We start from the raw sequence: 18,861 nt of genomic DNA, 5'->3' as shown, positions 1-18,861 counted from the left end.
AATGTATTCTTTATGGTTCTTATAGTTAGCATTTTTTAGAGTTTAGACTAAATTTTCTTTCTTTCCTTCCATAAAAGGTGTCTTACAGCTTTTACCACAGCTGCATCAGCTTACAGTTATTATCATTATGGTCGGAAAACTGTTCAGGTGATAAAAGGCAGATGAAAGTCATCCATCATCATTAGCAAGGAAGCAATATACATCATCGGCGGCAGGGCCAGTGGAAATCTAAGGGAGTTTCCTTTTTTGGTGTTCAGCTTGAAAAAGGACTTGTCAGAACAAACCATGTCATCAAAGTTTAAGTAATGTGCATTGAAAATAAGCTTGATCATGGGCATATGCAGAATTTCCAATGTATTTTTAAATACAAATAAAACTATAATTTAGAATTTTTTTATCTTAGGTTTCTTGATTAATTTATAAGTAGCAATTATTGTCAGTCATTTTTTGATATGTAAAACAAAAAACAGTCTAGAGCATGGAAACTGAAGAGTTGTCACTTTAATAGACTTTAGATTGCTCGCAAAGCACTAGGGAATTTCCTGGGTTTAAATATACATCCTGTACAACTTGGCTGCACAGTTGTTTGTTTGACTTTTAGATCTGTGCACACATTAACAGTACATGTGGTTAATATTTGATTGTTTAGGATAATGACTATAAAGGTAGCTTAGTTGTGGATGAATTAAACTTGTAAAGAGATTTAAAATGCAGTAAATTTTGAAAATAATAAATAAGATCAAAATAGAAGGTACTGAAGTTCATGTTCAGAAGTCTTCCAACCTCTCAGGTGCCTAATAGTTTATGCATCAGGATAATAAGTGACAGAGGTAGTTGGAAAATGAAAATATGTCTGTTACCCTAGCCATCCAAGAGGCAGTGAGTTACATCATGCCTTCCCACTGTATCTCTAACATAACAATGTTTGTATGATATTGGGACCTGTACTCATATGTTATGTAAATAATATGAAATTATATTTTTCAAAGGTTTTTTTAAGCTTTGGGGAATCTTCTTTTGTTAAGATGTTAAAGGAATAAAAGAGCAGGAAAAAAGTGACCTTCAATTTGGGTTGTCTGTGTTCCACGGTCGTCTGCTGTTGTGGAAGTTTTCTGATTCATAAAAGTCCATTCAGATATATCACTTGCACTTAACATTGTAAAAATAATTGGTTTGTGATCATCTGACTTAAAAGCCCTATTCTTGCTACACTGTCATGTTTAAGAGAATGCAAGATGCAGGGAGAGGGGAGAGGAAGACAAGTGGCTGGTGCTGGTTGCCTCCTCTCAACAGTGGAAGCCTGCCTCCTCTCAACAGTGGAAGCCTGGCTGCTCATTGTCCCGAGGTCTAACCTAAGTGTAACATGGACTCATACAGTGAGATTATCTAAACATAGCCTATTGAGCTGTGTTAAAATGAGAAGTTATAAGCAAAATTCATGCCTCTTGGTTGTGACATCCTTGGATCAGTGTGCCCCTTGTTGCCTGCTGGTCCTGGCTTCCTTGTTCCCAGATTAGCTGCTGAGCCATCCTTGGCTTGGAAAACACTGAAGCCTGCGGCCAGGGACACTGCTAAGGAATCCAGTGGAAGGGGGTGAGAGAAGGGTGGTGTGAGGCTGGCCATTCTCCCCTTTGGGAACCTCCTGTAATGTCTCATAACGGCCTGGGGTGCAGTGAGGCTTGAGGTGGAGGTCCCATTGCTGGACCACCCAAGAGGCACGTTGACCATGTCTCAGCACTAGCAAAGTATGAGCACACAAAAATGATGTTTAAAAAAGGGAGAACTTGAAATAAAGTAGGGGAAAAATTAGAATTTTGTGTCTTGTTATGCTTATTTATGGTCTAGTGTTGATACTATTTGGAGTGACTTACGGGTTGGGTCCCTAGTCTCTTTAGTATCAAAGTCTTAATCTGGTTCTGGTTAATAGACTTTTTCCATGTCAACCTGTATGTTTTTGGATACTGAATTGCTATAAGACATAAATTCTGCTGGTCTATAAAACATTGAAATTGTATTAGGTATGTTTGAGTGTATATTCATGCATACAGACTCCAAGCAAGACAAATTCATTTTGATGCCTCCACATAACAGACTCAATCTTTTTTTTTTTAAGGAATATTGTTTAAATTAATTAATTAAGTCTGTTTTCGGTCTTCCTTGCGGTGCACAGGCTCTCTGGATGCGGCTCGCAGGCTTCTCTAGTTGCAGTACTCAGGCAACTAGAGCGTATGGGCTCAGAAGTTGCGGCATGCGTGCTTAGTTGCGGTATGTGGGATCATAGTTCGCCGACCAGGGATCAAACCTGGGCCCCCTGCATTGGGAGTGTGGAGTCTTAACCACTGGACCACCAGGGAAGGTCCCTCAATCTTGATATTAAACTAAAAAAGGCATTGGGATAATTTAATTACATTCCTGAGGGCTCTTATGTTAGTCACATTTAGGACTTCTGCCTTGCAATTTTAAATTTGGAGCTGGTAGGTATCTTTTAAATCAGTCTTATTTCTCTTGGTTACATATTTGATGAAACTAGGGATCCACCTCAGAATTTTGGGAAGCCTTTTCAAAACTTCACCTAGAAATACAGTTCAGTTATTCAGGTCAAACTTGGATATGCTTAGTTTCTGCAGCATGGTTTTTGTGCTGCAGCATGTCATGGAAACAAAAGATACATGGGAATCAAACTTGATTTTTTTTCTTGGAATAGAAGTAAAATGCTGTTGTGGGTTGAATTGTGCCTCAAAGATATTGTTCAAGTTCTAACCCCAATACCTGTGAATGTGACCTTATTTGGATATAGGGTTTTTGCAGATGTAATCAAGTTAGGATGGTCATACTGGATTTGGGTGAGCCTTAAGCCACTGCCTAGTGTCCTTATATGAAGAGGGAAATTTGACTTCTGGGTACATATCCAAAGGAAATAAGATCATTATGTTGAAGAGATATTTTCACCTCCATGTTCATTGTAGCATTATTTACAGTAATCAAGACATGGAAACAACCTAAGTGTCACTGGATGAATGGATAAAGAAAAAATAAATATACAATGGAATATTATTCAACTATAAAAAAGAAAGAGATCTTGCAATTTGGAACAACATGGATGGACCTTGAGGGCATTATACTAATGGAAAAAAGAGAAAGACAAATTCAGTAGGATCTCATATGTGAAATCTAAAAAAAGCAACTCAGAGTTGATTGGTGGTCCCTAAGGGTGGGAGGTGGGGTGGGGAATGGGTGAAGGTGGTCAAATGGTACAAACTTCCAGTTACAAGTTCATGATAACTACAGTTAACAATACCGTACTATTAGAAAGTAGCTAAGATCTTAAAAGTTCTCACCACACATACACTCATATACACACACGATAACTATATGAAGTGACAGACATGTTCACTAACCTTATTTTAATTATTTCTCGATATATAGGAGTATCAAATCATTGCATTGTATACCTTAAACAATGTTATATGTCAATTATATCTCAATAAGCCTGGAGAAAAGAATGGAAAAAGGGGGGAGGTGTTTAGACACATGAGACAGAGACTGTCACAAGACAAGGAGGCATGGATGCACCTGTAAACCCAGGAACCCAAGGATTGCTGGCTTCCACCAGACACGGGCGGAGGGGTGGGGGCAGTGGGGGGAGGGGGGCCGGCGTGGAATAGTTCTCCCTCAGTCTCCAGAAGGAACCAACCCTGCTAATACCTTGACTGCGGATTTCTGACCTGACCAGTAGGAGAATTAACTTCTGTTGTTTTAAGCCACCCAGTTTGTGGTAACCTGTTACGGTGGCCACAGGAAACTTACATAAATGCTAACGTAGAAAATTAAAATCTAGGTATATGACCCCCATTTTAATTTAATAAAGTCACTTTCCCCCCTAAGTTTGTATAGAAGTAAAAAAAAAGGTGTAGTGAGACATAGCCCACAGTCAGATACGAATCATACAAAAAAGGTTTGTTTGATGCAATTTGAGCAGAGAAATGCTTTGGCCTCTTGCCAGAGCCTTGAGGTTTTCCTTTTATTTCTTCTCTCTTTTTAAAAAAAAAAAGTTTCCTGGGGCTTCCCTGGTGGCGCAGTGGTTGAGAGTCCGCCTGCCGATGCAGGGGACGCGGGTTCGTGCCCTGGAAGATCCCACATGCCGCGGAACGGCTAGGCCCCTGAGCCATGGCCGCTGAGCCTGCGCGTCCGGAGCCGGTGCTCCGCAACTGGAGAGGCCACAACAGTGAGAGGCCTGCGTACCGGAAAAAAAAAAAAAAGTTTCCTGAAAGTGAGCTTATTAATTATTATGCTTCCTTAAAAAAGGAGTTCACATAGGTGAAATGCAGCAAAAACCGAGTTTGAAAGGCCAGCCTTCCCCGTGTTTCACAGATGTTCCCTAAAGACTGCAGTTTAAAGCTAGAAGCACACCTGCTCCTGTACCCTGAAATGAACTAATGAACCCGCAAAGCCTCAGAGAACATAACCGGTTCTCAGGTTGAGAATCCACTGGAGTCGTTCCCTTTAATAACAGGACCCTTAGCCAGAGCTTGACCATGAGGGAACTTCTCTGAAATGACCTGAGGATGTCGCTTCCAATATGAGAAAAGCGGCCGCATTGCGCCATTTGTTTTCTCTTTTCCTACTTCCACGCACAATTCTAATTATTCTACCGGACGTTGAGGGGCACTGACTGCTGAAAAACCCCAATAAAACCACACACAGGGATGCCCGGCAGCATGAACCATCACGTTTCTGGGAACAGAGAGAAGCAGCAGGAAGGGAAGGCAGAGAGGTTCCCGGGAATGAGGAACTCAGCGCGGGGAGTGCCACGTGTGCCTGAGGAGTGCGGGCCTCGCCCGAGGGAGAGACGCTCGGGGCCGACCGGCCGTTCGGGACCGGGTACCGCCTTCTCCTCGCGCACGCGGCGGGTGCTCAGCGATCGCGCGCCCGCGGGAGCGAGGCCGGGGTTGGCGGCGCGGGTTCGGCGTCGAAGGCGGGGTTGCGGTAGGCCAGCAGCTGCGTGCGGCGGTTCGGAGAGCGTGGCGTCCGGCCCCGGCGGCAGAGGCCGGCGGCCAGCATCGCGGTGCTGACTAGCAGCAGGCCGCCCGCGGCACCCAGCCCGGCCACGAGGAGCGCTGGGCTGCGCCCGGTGCTGAAGGCGGCGCACGCCCCGCGCCGGCTCAGGCCCGCGCCGTTGGCCGCCAGGACGCACACGCGATAGGCGGTGGCCGGCGACAGTCCGTGCAGGGCGTGCTGGCGCGCGGTGGCGCAGACGTCCCCTACCACCGACTGGTTCCCTGGCCGGCCCTCGGGCGCGTAGCGAATCTGGTAGGCGCGCACCACCGAGTTGGGGGCGCACCAGCGCACTAGCGCCGACGTGTCAGTGGTCTCGGCCACCGCCTGCAGCTTGGGGGGGTCGGGGAGGGTGTCTTCCCCGCTGAGGCCGGGGCACCGGCACCGCCAGCGCCGCTGCAGCTCTGCGCATGGCGTCTGGAGGTGCCTGCAGGGGTGGTAATCGCAGGGCTCATCCCGGGCCGGCGCCCCCACCTCCTCCTTCCCGCTCTCTTCCTCCTCCTCACTGGAGTCTTCCAGCAGCAGGACCGGAATCCCGCCCTCGGAAGGAGGCGGGTGGGGAGCCCGCGGGGTAGCCCGTGTCCCCCGGGCGGGCTGAGGCGTGCTCCCTGGGTTCCGGGAGGTAGGGGAGAGATCAGGGTGTTTGCTGGCCCATGGGGTGGAGGCAGCTGAGACAGTAGGTTCCAGGACAAGCCGAGCAGCATGTTCTTCTTGGTGCTCTGTCCCGGCTGTGCTCGCAGCCCTAGGTGGGTTGCCAGAGTTGCTGGAACCTGCTGGAGAGACAGTAATGGAGGGAACGGCCCCGTCCTCGGCAAGGCTGTGCCGTGGCCCCGCTGCTCGTGTGGGGGAATCCACAGGGAGGGAGGGCACCTTGGTGACATTCTGTCGGCCTCCCGCAGATTGGGTAGAGGGGACTGTTCTCCGCAGGGTGGAGGGACCCTGTGTAGATGGTGTGTGGGTAGAGAAGACTGAGGAGGGTGGGTTGGAATCAAGGAAGGTGGTGTTTTGGTCCGAATGGCACACACTTGGCAGCTGGGACAGCAAAAGAGGGGCTGAGAAGGTGCCACTGGATCCTGCAGCTGGTGTGCACACAGTGTCTGCTGCCCTAGAGGGGAGGCCAATTGGTTAGAAGGTATTTGGCATCAGGGCTACTTCTGTGCTGGGCTTTGAGTCCTCAGTGCAGATAATCCCTCTCCTAAGCCTTGTGACACATCTGAAAGGTACCATGTGGTACACATGCAACGTGGGTCACGCCAGTGACCTTCAGGGCAACCTGTGTAGGAGGCTCCCCTCATCACTCCCATTGTGCAGAGAAGAAAAGGGGAACTCAGAAAGAGGGACTAACTGCCCAAGATAGCGTGGCTAGTAAACGCAGAGCCAAAACCCAGGGTGAGCCCGGTGAAGGGCAGTCCAGATGCTCTAAGTGTGGTCTGCCATTTTATTCTCACCTGTCTGCTTCCTAGTGGTGAGTACTAGTAAGAATACTCATACTAGCTAACATTTTTTGAGTGCTTGCTGCATGCTAGGGACTATTGCTAACACTTCACTGTATAAACCAATCTAGTCTGTACTACCTCATGAGGTAGGCACTATTATCCCCATTTTACAGATGAGGAGGTAGAAACACAGAGGTTAAGTAACAGCCAAAATCAACAGTAGTAAGTACTCTCAACCTTTTCATTCATACCAGAGCAAGACCCGTCACTGCAAAGGGCCTGGGTGCCAGAGGCAACATGAAGGGGTCAGGGGGGCAGACTGAGCCCCACTTGATATCCAGGCTTGTGTGAGAGGTGAGAAAAGAACCGCACAGGACAGGGCTCTCAAAGTGAGCTGCAAGGAGAACAGATTAGCTGGTGGAGGTGGTTTGAGTGTGCTCAAGATCAGAGGTGTCCCTAGCCCCCATCCTCTCCTGGTGGCCAGCCTGGGCATGGCTCCCCACTGCAAAACAACTCTTCCAGCCAGCAGCCAGTGGGAAGTCTCCATAGGAATTCTTTTTCTCCTGTCTCACGAGAGAGCTCTATAAGCCCACTGGCCCTGGACTTAGAGGCCAGGCCCCGTTTTGGGGACTCAGTGGGGCCCAGTGGTTAAGAGCACAGTTTTGGAAGACAGTTTAGATCCTGCCTCCTCCACCCAGCGGCTACGTGAATCTAAGCAAGTACCTCTCTTCCTTGGGCCCCAATTCGCTCGTTTGTAAAATAAGCAATGATAACTCTGCTTTAGCAGAGACAAGCTAGCTCTTTACTTCGCCTTTCTTTTCCTAGCGGGCACACAGCTAGACTACATTTCCCAGCCTCCCTTGTAGTAGGCGTGACCTGCTAAGTGACATCTGGCCAATGGGATGTGAGTGACGGTAGTGAGCTCCACCTCCTGGCCTGGCCCATTAAAACCTCCTGAGTCGGGTGTCCTCCACGCTCTCTGCCCCTCTGGCTGACTGGAAGGGAAGTAGAGCCTCTTTGTCTTGGGTTCTTGAGTGTGACTACACGGGGAATGGCCGCCCCACCCAGCACTGCCAACCTGTCCAGCATGGTTATATGAGCAACATATGAGCTGTGAGAACTTCAGCTCCGGAGGGCAGGCCCTCACCCCTGAGTCATCTGCTTTGTAAATGTGTTACCTGCTTAGGACAATCCTCTTTGCATCCATGAGGAGCCAGGACAACTCACAGCTGCAAGTGAGGGGATTACCAAAGAGGTTGATGGACAGGACCTGGGAGGAATGCAGGTTCCAAGGAGGGAAGGAACTCAAGTTGCAGCTGAAATGCACAAAAATCTATTAAGTCAGTCTTTTACAATCAGGTCAAAACTATACCCAGAGAGCCACGGTGGTGTTATGGGAAATCCATTCTGTTAGGTGCTAGATGATATTGCTTTGAGCAAACTCTTAATAACCTTGGATTTTTTTTTTTCATCTGTAGGGATACAAAACCTAACCCAGTCAGTATCACCCCTCATAACAAATGGAGACAATCCTCCCTGCTGGTTATATCAAAAAGAGTCTGTGATGATAAAAGTGTTTATAAATATAAATCTCTATACAAGTAAGATATTGTTGGATTTCCCTGGTGGCACAGTGGTTAAGAATCTGCCTGCCAATGCAGGGGACACGGGTTCGAGCCCTGGTCCAGGGAGATCCCACATGCTGCAGAGTAACTAAGCCCGTGCACCACAACTACTGAGCCTGTGCTCTAGAGCCCGTGCTCCACAACAAGAGAAGCCACCACAATGAGAAGCCCACACACTGCAAGGAAGAGCAGCCCTGCCGGCCACAACTAGAGAAAGCCCGCCCACAGCAACAAAGACCCAACACAGCCAAAATAAATAAGTAATAAAATAACATTTTTTTAAAAAAAGTAAGATATTGTTATCATAGACCAGTCACAAGAAATGGCAGAAGTTCTTAATTAGTGAGAGCACTTTTTTTTTTTTTTGTGGTACGAGGGCCTTTCACTGTTGTGGCCTCTCCTGTTGCGGAGCACAGGCTCCAGACGCGCAGGCTCAGCGGCCCTGGCTCACGGGCCCAGCCGCTCCGCGGCATGTGGGATCTTCCCAGGCACGAACCCGTGTCCCCTGCATCGGCAGGCGGACTCTCACCCACTGCCCCACCAGGGAAGCCCAGTGAGAACACTCTTGAACGTATACTATTGCAGTTGAACTGCATCTGATGGCACTCAACACCAGTCCTTTGGAAGATGGCTCACTGAAGTGTATCAGTTAGCGCTTGCTAACTTAGCTTAAAATAATAAATATTTATTCTTTTTCATGATTCTCTGGGTTGACTCAGTGATTTTTATGGTCTGGGCCAGCTCAGCTGGGCCTGAAAGATCTAGGATGGCCTCCCATATATGGAGCCTCAGCTGGGTTTGCCGGGACCACTCTCCATGTGTCTCTCATCACCCAGGAGGCTAGCTCAGGCTTGTGCACATGGTGGTGGACCAGTCCCCACCAGCAAGAGAGGGCGAGCCCCAACTTGCTCATCTGCTTTTGTCTCTGCTTATATAACATTTGCTAATGCCCCTCTGGCCTAAAGAAGTCACATGGCCACGCCCAGCTTCAAGGGGTGGAGAACAGACTCTACTTCCTGATGGGAGGAGCTGTAAAGTACATTGCTAAGGGGTGTGTCTACAGGGATGGGAGGAATTACCAGGGCCATTTTTGCAAACAATGTACCACACCTAGCAATGGCAGGTCCTCTCCTGGTTTTCTGCGTTTTCTGCCCCGAGCCTCACTGAGCGTTTGGCCTCAACTGTCTCAACTCCTGGAGTCTCCTGGCCTCTTGTACATGTTCTCAGTTATAATCTGAGCATCATGAGCAACAGGAGTTACACTCTATCTACAGGCCTCTTCTGATCAAAGGCTGGCTTTTCTCCATCTGCCTGGGAAACATCCACCTTCTCCTCCTGCTCTGGGGGAGATGCAGATGTTCTGGGCAAGGGAGGACCTACCACCCAGATCTGCTCTAACACTCCTAGCCAGTGGGCACCTGACAGTTGTCCCCTGTGGAGCACTGAATATATGTGTGTGCCATTTATATTGAAACTTAAGCTGTGCCCACATATATGTGTATATATATGCAAATGCTTGCTTTTAGCAGAATTCACAGAGATAGAGTAGAAATCTTAGGATGGGAGTTTACTTAGCACTTCATCTTTCAAAGGAAATATTTTTCTTTTTGCCTGAAGGGGAAAGGAAAAGGATTACCACATTTTGGGGGAAGTAACATTGCTTAGTGGCTCAGGTAACATTATCTCATTGATCATGAGGTAGATAATACTTCACTCTTTTTTTTTTTTGGCTGCACTTGCGGGATCTTAGCTCCCTGACCAGGAATTGAACCTGGGCCCTGGCAGTGAGAGCGCCAACTCCTAACCACTGGACCACCAGGGAATTCCCAATATTTCACTCATTTTATAAATAAGGAAAAGGAGTCTTTTCCTTATCTGACAGCCCTTTCTGCCATCCAGTGCAACCTGCATATGATAAAGACAAGCTGCATTTGCCATCCACATGCTGAGGGAGAGCCTGCATCATGTCCTGACGCATGATGGCACCTAGGTGTTCTCTGCATCTGAACTGACAGAGCCCTAGTGTGAAAGAAGTTTCCCCTCGCCCTCTAAACAATCCCTTTTCTCTTCTTTTGCTGCAATATTGCCAAAGGCGTCTCCCTCCTGCATGTAGTGTTGTCGGAGAGGACTGTGGATGGCGTTGGGCATGCTGGGTTGGCAGAGCAGCCAGGAGGGTGCCACCCCCTCTTCAGAGGGTGCTGGCTGTGCCAGGGCATGCACACGTCCCCCAGCATCTATCACAGATAGCCTCCCAGGGGAGGCTGTGGGTGAGCTAAGGAGAGCCAGAAGCAAAGTGGGCTGAGAAGGGAAGAGGATCCAGCAGGGGAGAGGGCATTTAATGAGCTTCAGAGGCTTGAGAGCTCCCAGCCTTCTGGGAGTGGCTCCTCCCCCAGCTGGAGCACAGTGGGGTACAGTGGGGGCCTGGGCTGAGCCAGCCAGAGAGTTAAACCTTTCCCTCCAGCCACGGAAAGCATGGAAAGGTTTTCATTTGGCTTAAGACTCAATCAGATTACAATTTAGACAGATCTCTTGGCTGAATATGGTGACTGGGTTACAAGGGTTCTTAACCTGAAGTCCTTGGAGACAGGGTCTGTGAACTTGGATGGAGAATATTACTTCTTTACTTTAACAAACCTCTAACTGAAATTTACCATTTGCTACAGTGGCAAAAGAAGGCAGCAAATCACAGGTGAATCGGCAGCAAATCACAGGTGAATCACCAACAAATCACAGATATTTCCATATCACTTTTCAGTAGTTTTCTGTCATTTATAATCATCAAAATTATGGAAGTTATTGGACCTGCTGCTGGATTTTGTTATTTATGGTGTTAAATAAAGAAGCACACCCCACACACATATATTCCTAAAACACACATTTAAAAATATTTTGTTAACTATAATTGGTTTCTTTGGAATCCTGCGTACATACCCTACTTTATGTATATCAGAACATTCTTCTGCGAAAGGCCCATAGGCTTCACAGAATGCCACAGGAGTCCATGGCACAGAAACGTTTGAGACTTCCTGCACTAACATGTGGGCCTCTGAAGGTGGAGTCACCGATTAGAAGGCTCTCGGTTATTGGGGTAGGGAATGATGAGAACTTGATATCAAGCTGCCCTGCAGAGCAGGTAGGAAGGGCTGGCACAGGAGCTATTGGGAATGGAGACCAGACTGGACCTGGTAACTGGGGAGCCAACCTTAAGATTCATCTACACCTGCACTGACTCTTCAACCCACTCCCATCTGGCTCCACTGACAATGAATGTCACCAACACCCCACATTTTGCCAAATCCTACGGCCTCAGACAAGAGGGTGGGGACAATGCTAGAGGAAGCATGTAGGGTGAGAAATGACATGCCAAAAAGTTGTAAGAAGTGGAAATAGCCAATAACCTTAAGAAGGCCTATCCAGAAAGGATGGAGAAGCACCAGGGCAACATCCTGAGGACAAAGAGCATGTCAAGAGGGGGAAAGACTCAACAAGGGGCTCAATGGATAGAGAAGTGTCCACTGGATGTAGCAGCTGAAATGCCACTGGTCCCATTCAATCATGAAGCTGAAGTGGGTGGTCAGATTGCAGCGAACTGAGAAGCGTAGGGAGAGGAAGCAGCCACCACTTTTGACCCAGGTATGCCTGCTTTTCTTGGGGTCTAGGTTGCCTTTTTCCACCTGGTGAGTTTGGACTCACCCTTGAAGATATGGATCAATTATGTTCTTCCAGTCTGCTGGAGCTGATCGTTAACCCCACTTGCCTTATAGCACGGTACATGGTGTGTGCCTCTGTTACTGATCCCAGCATATCATGACAATTGGCAGATGTCCGCTGCCTACAGAACTGTGCACTCCCTGAAAGCAAGGGCCATGCTGTTATCATCAACACCACCATCGCCCTCAACAGCATCATTGTTACTGGTGCCTTCACCACTCTCCCCATCAGCATCCACCGTCATCACCTGATGCCTCCTCCACCATCTCTGTGCTGAAGGTGCTCAATTAGGGATCTCCAGCCCAGGCCTTCCATGATTTCCAGGCTCATGTATCTAGTTGTGTGCTAGATCCTGAAAGACCTATGAGACATCCAATGGAGATGCCCTGTAGTAATAATACAAACCTCCTGTTCTGTGCCAGGTGCTGTTATAGGCACATATCAAAACATTTCCTCTCACAACAATGCAGTGGGGGAGGATTTGATCATTATCCCCATTTCACAGATGAGGAAACTGAGCCACAGAAGCATTAGGTAACTTGCCCCAACTCACATAGCTAGTAAGTGGTGGGTGGAGTCAGGATTGAGCCCAGGCAGTTTGGTTCCGTATCTGATAACCTTAAATAATGCTGCATCAGTCTGAAGCTCAAAAGAGGAGTCTGAGCCAGAGATGATATCACTCTCATCCACATCATCACCACTGCCACCATCATCATCACCATTACCATCCTATCACCAGTTCACCATCATCAGAGTTACCATTACCACCATCACCATCATTATATCACCTTCATCACAACCACTATGATGATCTTAACTAATGTTATAGAGCACACACAATGTGCCAGGCACTGAGCTAAGTGCTCTGCTTGTTCTATGTCCTTTTCCCTTGTGATAAGCCCCAAAGTGAGTACTCTGGAGCTAGCAGAGAAAAAAGAGAAGTGGCTACATTGAGAGTGATGGCGGGGCAACAGTGCTTGCTTCCCAGGGCCCAGTTGTGGGCCCACAGGAAAGAAGGTGGCCTGGGATCATCTTCAAAGGGACGTTGCCCTTCCTGCTAGAAGTCAGAACAGTAGTTGCTCTTGGGAAGGAGGGTGGATATAGACACTTGGGACATCCACTGGGCCAGACGGCACCATCCCCAGGTCCCAATGCAATTAGGACCTGCTCAAGCCCTGGAAGGGGCTGCTGACTTGCATAAACACATGGGGAAGCAGGTGGTTGGAGAAATAGAGAAGACCCTGATGCCCTCAACTCCTCTTCCCACTGCAAGTTTCTCATCCTGGGCTTAAAGGAAACTTAACATGCATGAGAGTTTGAAGTTTTAACATTACTCTGGACAGGACTGATTTGCTTGATTTTTAGGCTGGATGGACTCTCTAGGATGTGCCCACCATATCACCCGAAGGATGCAGAGGAACAAAACCCCAGCGAGGCCTTGAAGGAGCAGTGGAAGGAAAAGTAAGGTCTGGTTTATCCTATAAAATAGTTATGCCTATTCAACTTAGTGTAATGGGAAAAATCAGTCACGTGCTTCAGGAACACTTACTTCTGGAAATGAAGGACCTGTAGGAGAGGTGTGTCTTGAAAGATGTATGTATGGACAGAGGTAAGTGCTGGCGAATCTTGACAATCCAGCTGCTGCAGGTCAGGGGTCACCTTGAAAATGTCCCCCTCCAGGCTGTTCAGCCTGGGCATCTTCCTTAGGTAGAGGGACGTGAGCTTCGGCAGGTCTCTGATCCATCCTGACTGAACTGAAACACAGAGGGGAAACTGCCCACTACCTGGGAAGGCATAAACCCAGGAGGCCGGCACGGGATTAAGGAAACAATGAGAGTGACAAGGTGAGTGGTGAAGGTCATTGCAGAGCATGGGTACAGTGGGCAGCTTTGGGAATCTCAGAAGCATGAGCCATTTCAGCTGGAAGGGCCCTCGGAGATGACCAGTTATTCCTTTTCCAGCCCCAGGTGGCTGAGGCCCCAGAGGACAATGCCTGGCGAAAGGCCACACAGTGGGGAAGGTACAGGGTGGGGCTTGACCCCAGGACACTGTCTCCTAGTCCACTGTTGCCCCACCCTCTTGTTAAACCCCTCACAGAAGTACCCCAGCCTTTACTCTGATGGCTACTAGGAGCAAGGGAAATCTTCGAGGAATGTAAGGAAGGAGAGGAGGAGTGAGGTAGGAGGAGGCCCAGAAACCTCATTTCGTGGCTCTCCTAGTAAATGGAGAACGTGCCCCTTCTTCTGTTTCCTGTTCTTTGTTCTCTTGTCGGTGGTAGAACAGGTGATTACAGTAAGTCCCCTACATACGAACATTCAAGTTGTGAACTTTCAAAGATGCGAACATGCATTGGCATGTCCAATCATGTAAGTTAGTTCTATTTGAGGAGGCGCTGTTAGTTTTTGAGGCACAGGACTGGAATGTAGAACAGTACATGAAGGTTGCAGCAGCCATTCAGAATGCAATCCAGTGCTACCGTGTCATCTATGATAAGAAAAAAAGAGCTAATACCCAGATATCACTGGATTTTTGTTTTAAGAGGGTAGATAGAATTGAATCCAGCAAGGAACCAGAACCTGTGCCATCAACGTCAGGCGTGAGTGAAATTGCAGCTCACCCTCCATCTCCTATTGCTGACGATTCTCCAGCTCTACCATCTCCCACCTCCTCTCCCACCTCCAGTCAGTACCTCTTCTTGCCTGTTCACTCGGTGCCAGCCCCTGTGTGCCAGCTGTTGTACTGGACTACTGTACTTTTCAAGGTAGTGTACTGTAAGATTAAAAATGTTTTCTTTATATTTTGTGTTTGTTGGTTTTTTATGTATTATTTGTGTGAAAAGTATTATAAACCTATTACAGTACACTACTATATAGCCGATTGTGTTAGTTGGGTACCTAGACTGACTTTGTTGGGCTTACCAACAAATTGGACTTAGGAGCATGTTCTAGGAACAGAACTCCTTCGTATGTAGGGGACTTACTGTGTAGATGAGAAGTGTTTTTTTAAAAATAACACCAACCTTGTGAATCAGAGTCAGAACATGCCAAGTACAGGAAAACAGGTATTCTCACCTCCCTCCTGTGTCTTATTGAAGGATTCAACATTCACAGAAAGAGTTTTAGCCAACTGAATAGAAATCAATGAATGCATCCTCTGAGCATCAGGTGCTTCACGTTAACTAAATGTTTGGTACCAAGTTCTTCCATTCATCAGCCCCAGAGCGCTGCATCCACTCCCCATTCTACAAGCATTGACCAGCTCTGCTGGGGAGCAGAACAGAGAGGCTAAAAGTGTGGGCTCTGGACCCAGAACGCTTGGGTTCGTATGTGGAGGCACCGCTAATGACCTGGGAGGCTGCGGGCCAGCCATTCCTCTTTCTCTGTGCCCTGGTTCCCTCACATGCAGAACGGAGATAATAGTCCCCACCTCTTGGAACTCAAGGAGTGAAGCCTGGTGCGGCGCTTCGAACGGGTGCCCTCGGCTCGGGGCGGGTCTTTTTGAGTAGTCTTGTGAGCAGGCGCCAGGGGCAGCGCCCCTCGAGGAAGTTCACAGCCCTTTCTCCCCAGATCGCCAGCCCCTCGGGCTCGACACCCGGCGCCCGCACTCACCGCGCCGGAGGAACGTGCCGCTGAGATCCAGGACCTCGAGCGCAGCCAGGGGCGCGCCACCAGCCCCCGCGAAGGCAGCGTCGGCGATGCCAGCGTGGTCGCCGCGGCCCAGCGCGGTGCAGGACAGGTTGAGCAGGCGCAGCGCGGGGAAGCAGGCGAAGGCTCCGGTCTGCAGCGCCCGCAGCGGGTTCCCGCCCAGCGCCAGCGTTCGGAGGCCGGGCAGCACGGGCCCGGAGCACGGCGGCAGGGCTTCCAGCAGGTTGTAGCTGAGGTCGAGCGTGTGCAGTCCCGCGGGCGCGCCGGGGCCCCAGCGCAGCGCGGCGATGCGGTTGTGGCGCAGCGTCAGCACCTGCAGCCGCGGCAGGTGACCGAGCTCGGGCGCGCTCAGGGCGCGCAGCAGGTTGTGGCTGCCGTCGAGACTGTGCAGCGCGCGCGGCAGGCAGCCTGGCAGGCGCTCCAGGCTGCGGTTCGCGAGGGTCAGGGTCGTGACTCCCGCGGCGGGGAGCCCTTCGCAGGGCGAGACCGTGGCGTTGCCGGCCCCGCTCCCCCAGGGGCCCTGGTGAGTGAGCTGGAAAACTGGGGCCTTCTGGAGAGGCCCCGCCCGGCTCGGTCGCGGTGCCGTCCACGGCAGCAGCAGCAGCACCAGCAGATCCCACCACATGGCGCTTAGCTGGAGACAGAAGAGCGGACCAACCCATTAAATGCATTGGAAACGCCGAACGAAGGGGCAAATGCGCCGCCCCCACCCCCCGCCGCCTCTTCCCCAGGAAGAGCCTGGATGTTCCCTGAAGGGCGAGAGCTGTTTCCCCGCGTCACCAGATGTGCGGTGACTTGGTCCCTGCCTGCTTTGCCCCATCATCTCCCGCATGTACCCCGCGGCACCTCCTGCCCTTCCTTCCCCTAGCTCTGCCTTTCCCTCTCATTCACTCGAGGATTTCCACCCACAGGTGACCTCTTGAGGAAGGCCTCCCTTATCTGTCCCCGAACTTTCCAGTTACCCTCTCCCTTTGCTTGTCCCCATCCCATGAGTTTCTGGGGGGAAGGGAACATGGCCTTTCTCTTTGCAAATTCTCCCCAGGTGTGCAGACGCTGCTGCATAAACGTATATTAGTAACACGCCAGTGGATGGCCTCAGTCGGGAGGGAGCTCTGCTGGGGTATTATAAACATGGGACTTAAGGAAGACCTTATTAGTTCCAACGACACTCAGTTGCCCCAATTTTCCCCCTTAGAACTGCGGAGCCACAGGTGAGTCCAGTTTGCCTGTAAACTAGTTTGCAAGTCACACTTTAAATTCTGGGATCTCTTTCTTGGGAGGACACTCAGTGTTGCCTTCAGGGAAGAAGGGAGCCCACAGACCACTGTGGGGCTTGGGAACCTGGAGTCAAGTATTTCCTCATCCCATGTTGGTCCCAACAAAAGCTAGGGTTCTTGAGGTCAGCCCTGCCCAGAAGGGATGACTGAGGGCTGCTAGAAGTGGAGTTTCTGGAGTACCCAGGATTGCACAGGGCAGCTGGGAGATCAGGTAGGGATAGATCAGGCAGCCACGGGCTGCTGTGGATGTGTCAGAGCTACTTCCAACTAGGTCCTGACCTTGAGGTCACTGCTTGACATCCCCTCATTTTTGCAGGTGTGCATTCCTGCTCCAGCTCTCTCTGCTGACTGCTAAGTCCCTGAGCAACCACCCTGGCTCCAGGGAAAGGGCCTCCCTCTTGCTAGCTGGGGGGTCAAGGCAGTGAAAAAGATCCTGGAAACTGAGGCTAGGAGTCCATGTGTCCAGCAGTGTGTCATACTTACCTGGAAGCTGTCCTTTCAGAGTGTGGCAGCCTTGGATGCCGGTCTACAGTCTTCAGTTTTGTCTTACAGATTCCAGGAGCCAGTAGCTTAGCAGCTCAACTTTGAATTTCAGAAGGAGGTCTGTTTCCCAGATGCCCCTGGCCCTGGCCCCACCCACCCAGGGATCCTCAGATACCCCAGCCCCTGCAGCCCCTCCTTCCCTACCGAGATATTGTGGTCTTTAGCCAATGACTCTCACTGCCTGTCTCCTGGGCCTGCCCCTGCCCCTTTCCGGGCATGGCACCTCCCCCCAACCCTCCCCCATCTTCACCTGGCCTTTCTCCAGCCAGAAAGCCAGCCAGCCAGCTGCCTTTCCCAGGCCTGAGAGATGGAGGGAGTCCGCTCTTCTGGGACAAGGTGAGCACTGAGGGATAATGGGGGCAGTGGGGCAGAGTCAGCCCCATCACTTCCCAGGAATCTGATCCTCCTGCCAGGTGGTTCCCATTTCCTGGGATGGTTGGAGGCTGAATGGTGAGCTAGTATGAGGAGGAAGCCCCCTTCCCCAAAAGTGGAAGGTACCCCAGTCTATAGGAAGGAAAAAGCGGCAGGAGTGGGGGGTCCTCAGAGGAACGTGAGAGCAGGGGCAGGCATGGACCGGATCCAGGAGCCCCAAGAAGGATGGGTTTGGTTTCTCTGGGACTCAGTTCAGTGACAGCGTGGATGTTTGTCTCTCGTAAGGGGTGGGAATCAATAAAGAGGGCAGAAATGCAGAAAGATCATTCCTGCCCCGTGGCTGGGGTGATCAATCCTGGTTACCAAAAGCCCCAGGTCTCCCTGAAACCGTGGGGATGCTAAATGTGCTTTGCTTAGAGCACATTTGTTTAGAGCAATCAGTGCCTTTCTCCCCCAGAATTCCAAGACTGTTCATTCATCTGAGAGCCTTTGATCTGCACACCCTAGCTCCCACCCCAGGCCAGGGGTTAATCATCCCCAGCATTGTGTACACAGACCTCTGAGACCAAAACTTCATCCTTCCTCTTGTCAGTTCTTATCTGAGCAGAGCTGAGGAACTCCAGGACCTCTGGGAATTGGCATGTTTAATTGGTTAGTTGCAAATCCCTGGGGATCTCTTTTGAGGCCTTCTCCACCCAAAGCCTCAAAAATATCCTTTCAGCCTAATTGCTAGCCCCGGGCCTTGCTGCTCAGAAGTATACCTTCATCAGCCCCACATGGGGGTGGGGAGAGGTCTGTTCTGTGCAGCCCTGTTTGGGGCAGTGCATTTGCTACCAGGGAGCCTGAGGCGCAGGCCACAGAGGTAGAAACACTGTGCCATAAACAACAGGGAGATCAAGAGGGATGCAGGAGTCAGGGAAAGGTGGGAAGGTGAGAGGACCAATGTGGGGGGTCAGTGGGCGGCCTCAGGTAAGGCCCTTACCTCTGCCTTCACTTGGTTCATGGGCAGAAGAGCCCCCAGCAGGTCAACTGAAGCCTCAGCTTCTCTCAGAGTGTAACAGCTGGGACTGCCCTGGAGGTGACTGACAGCCTGAGGCCAGCAGAGGTTTGGGGTGTTCAGGCAGGGGTGCCAGATGAGAGGGAGCCGAACCCACTGAAACATACCCATTTGAACTGAGACTGAGGAGGAAGTGGCTCT

The 18,861-nt window shown here is 50.1% G+C and overlaps 2 protein-coding genes across 2 annotated transcripts in view; one reads left to right on the top strand and one right to left on the bottom strand.

Moving 5' to 3' along the window:
• The window catches only part of CRLS1 (cardiolipin synthase 1), a 35,446-nt gene extending 34,380 nt beyond the window's left edge, over positions 1–1,066 (top strand). The window contains exon 7 of the mRNA XM_065892772.1: positions 78–1,066. Coding sequence (XP_065748844.1) covers positions 78–165 — 88 coding nt within the window. The 3' untranslated portion in view covers positions 166–1,066. The remainder of the gene's footprint in view (positions 1–77) is intronic.
• Positions 1,067–4,914: 3,848 nt separating this feature from the next.
• LRRN4 (leucine rich repeat neuronal 4) lies at positions 4,915–16,096 on the bottom strand. The gene is made up of 4 exons (XM_065893263.1): positions 15,436–16,096; positions 13,377–13,581; positions 7,670–7,807; positions 4,915–6,160 (listed from the first exon to the last, which is right to left on the bottom strand). Exons 1-4 carry the CDS (start codon positions 16,094–16,096, stop codon positions 4,915–4,917), a joined length of 2,250 nt encoding a protein of 749 aa, XP_065749335.1.
• Between the last annotated feature and the right edge of the window lie 2,765 nt (positions 16,097–18,861).

This window comes from Phocoena phocoena, chromosome 15 (genome assembly GCF_963924675.1).
Source record: "Phocoena phocoena chromosome 15, mPhoPho1.1, whole genome shotgun sequence".
Lineage (NCBI taxonomy): Eukaryota > Metazoa > Chordata > Mammalia > Artiodactyla > Phocoenidae > Phocoena > Phocoena phocoena.
Note: the sequence above shows the minus strand (reverse complement) of the source record. Positions and strands in the feature narration are given on the sequence as shown.

Coding starts and splice junctions, on each gene's coding strand:
- LRRN4 (XM_065893263.1), bottom strand. CDS start 16,096: ATGTGGTGGGATCTGCTGGTGCTGCTGCTGCTGCCGTGGACGGCACCG. Junction 13,582..15,435: donor CGGCACGTTCCTCCGGCGCG/GTGAGTGCGGGC, acceptor TCTGTGTTTCAG/TTCAGTCAGGATGGATCAGA. Junction 7,808..13,376: donor CAGGTCCTTCATTTCCAGAA/GTAAGTGTTCCT, acceptor TGTGCATTTCAG/CTGCAACTTGAGTTCCTTCC.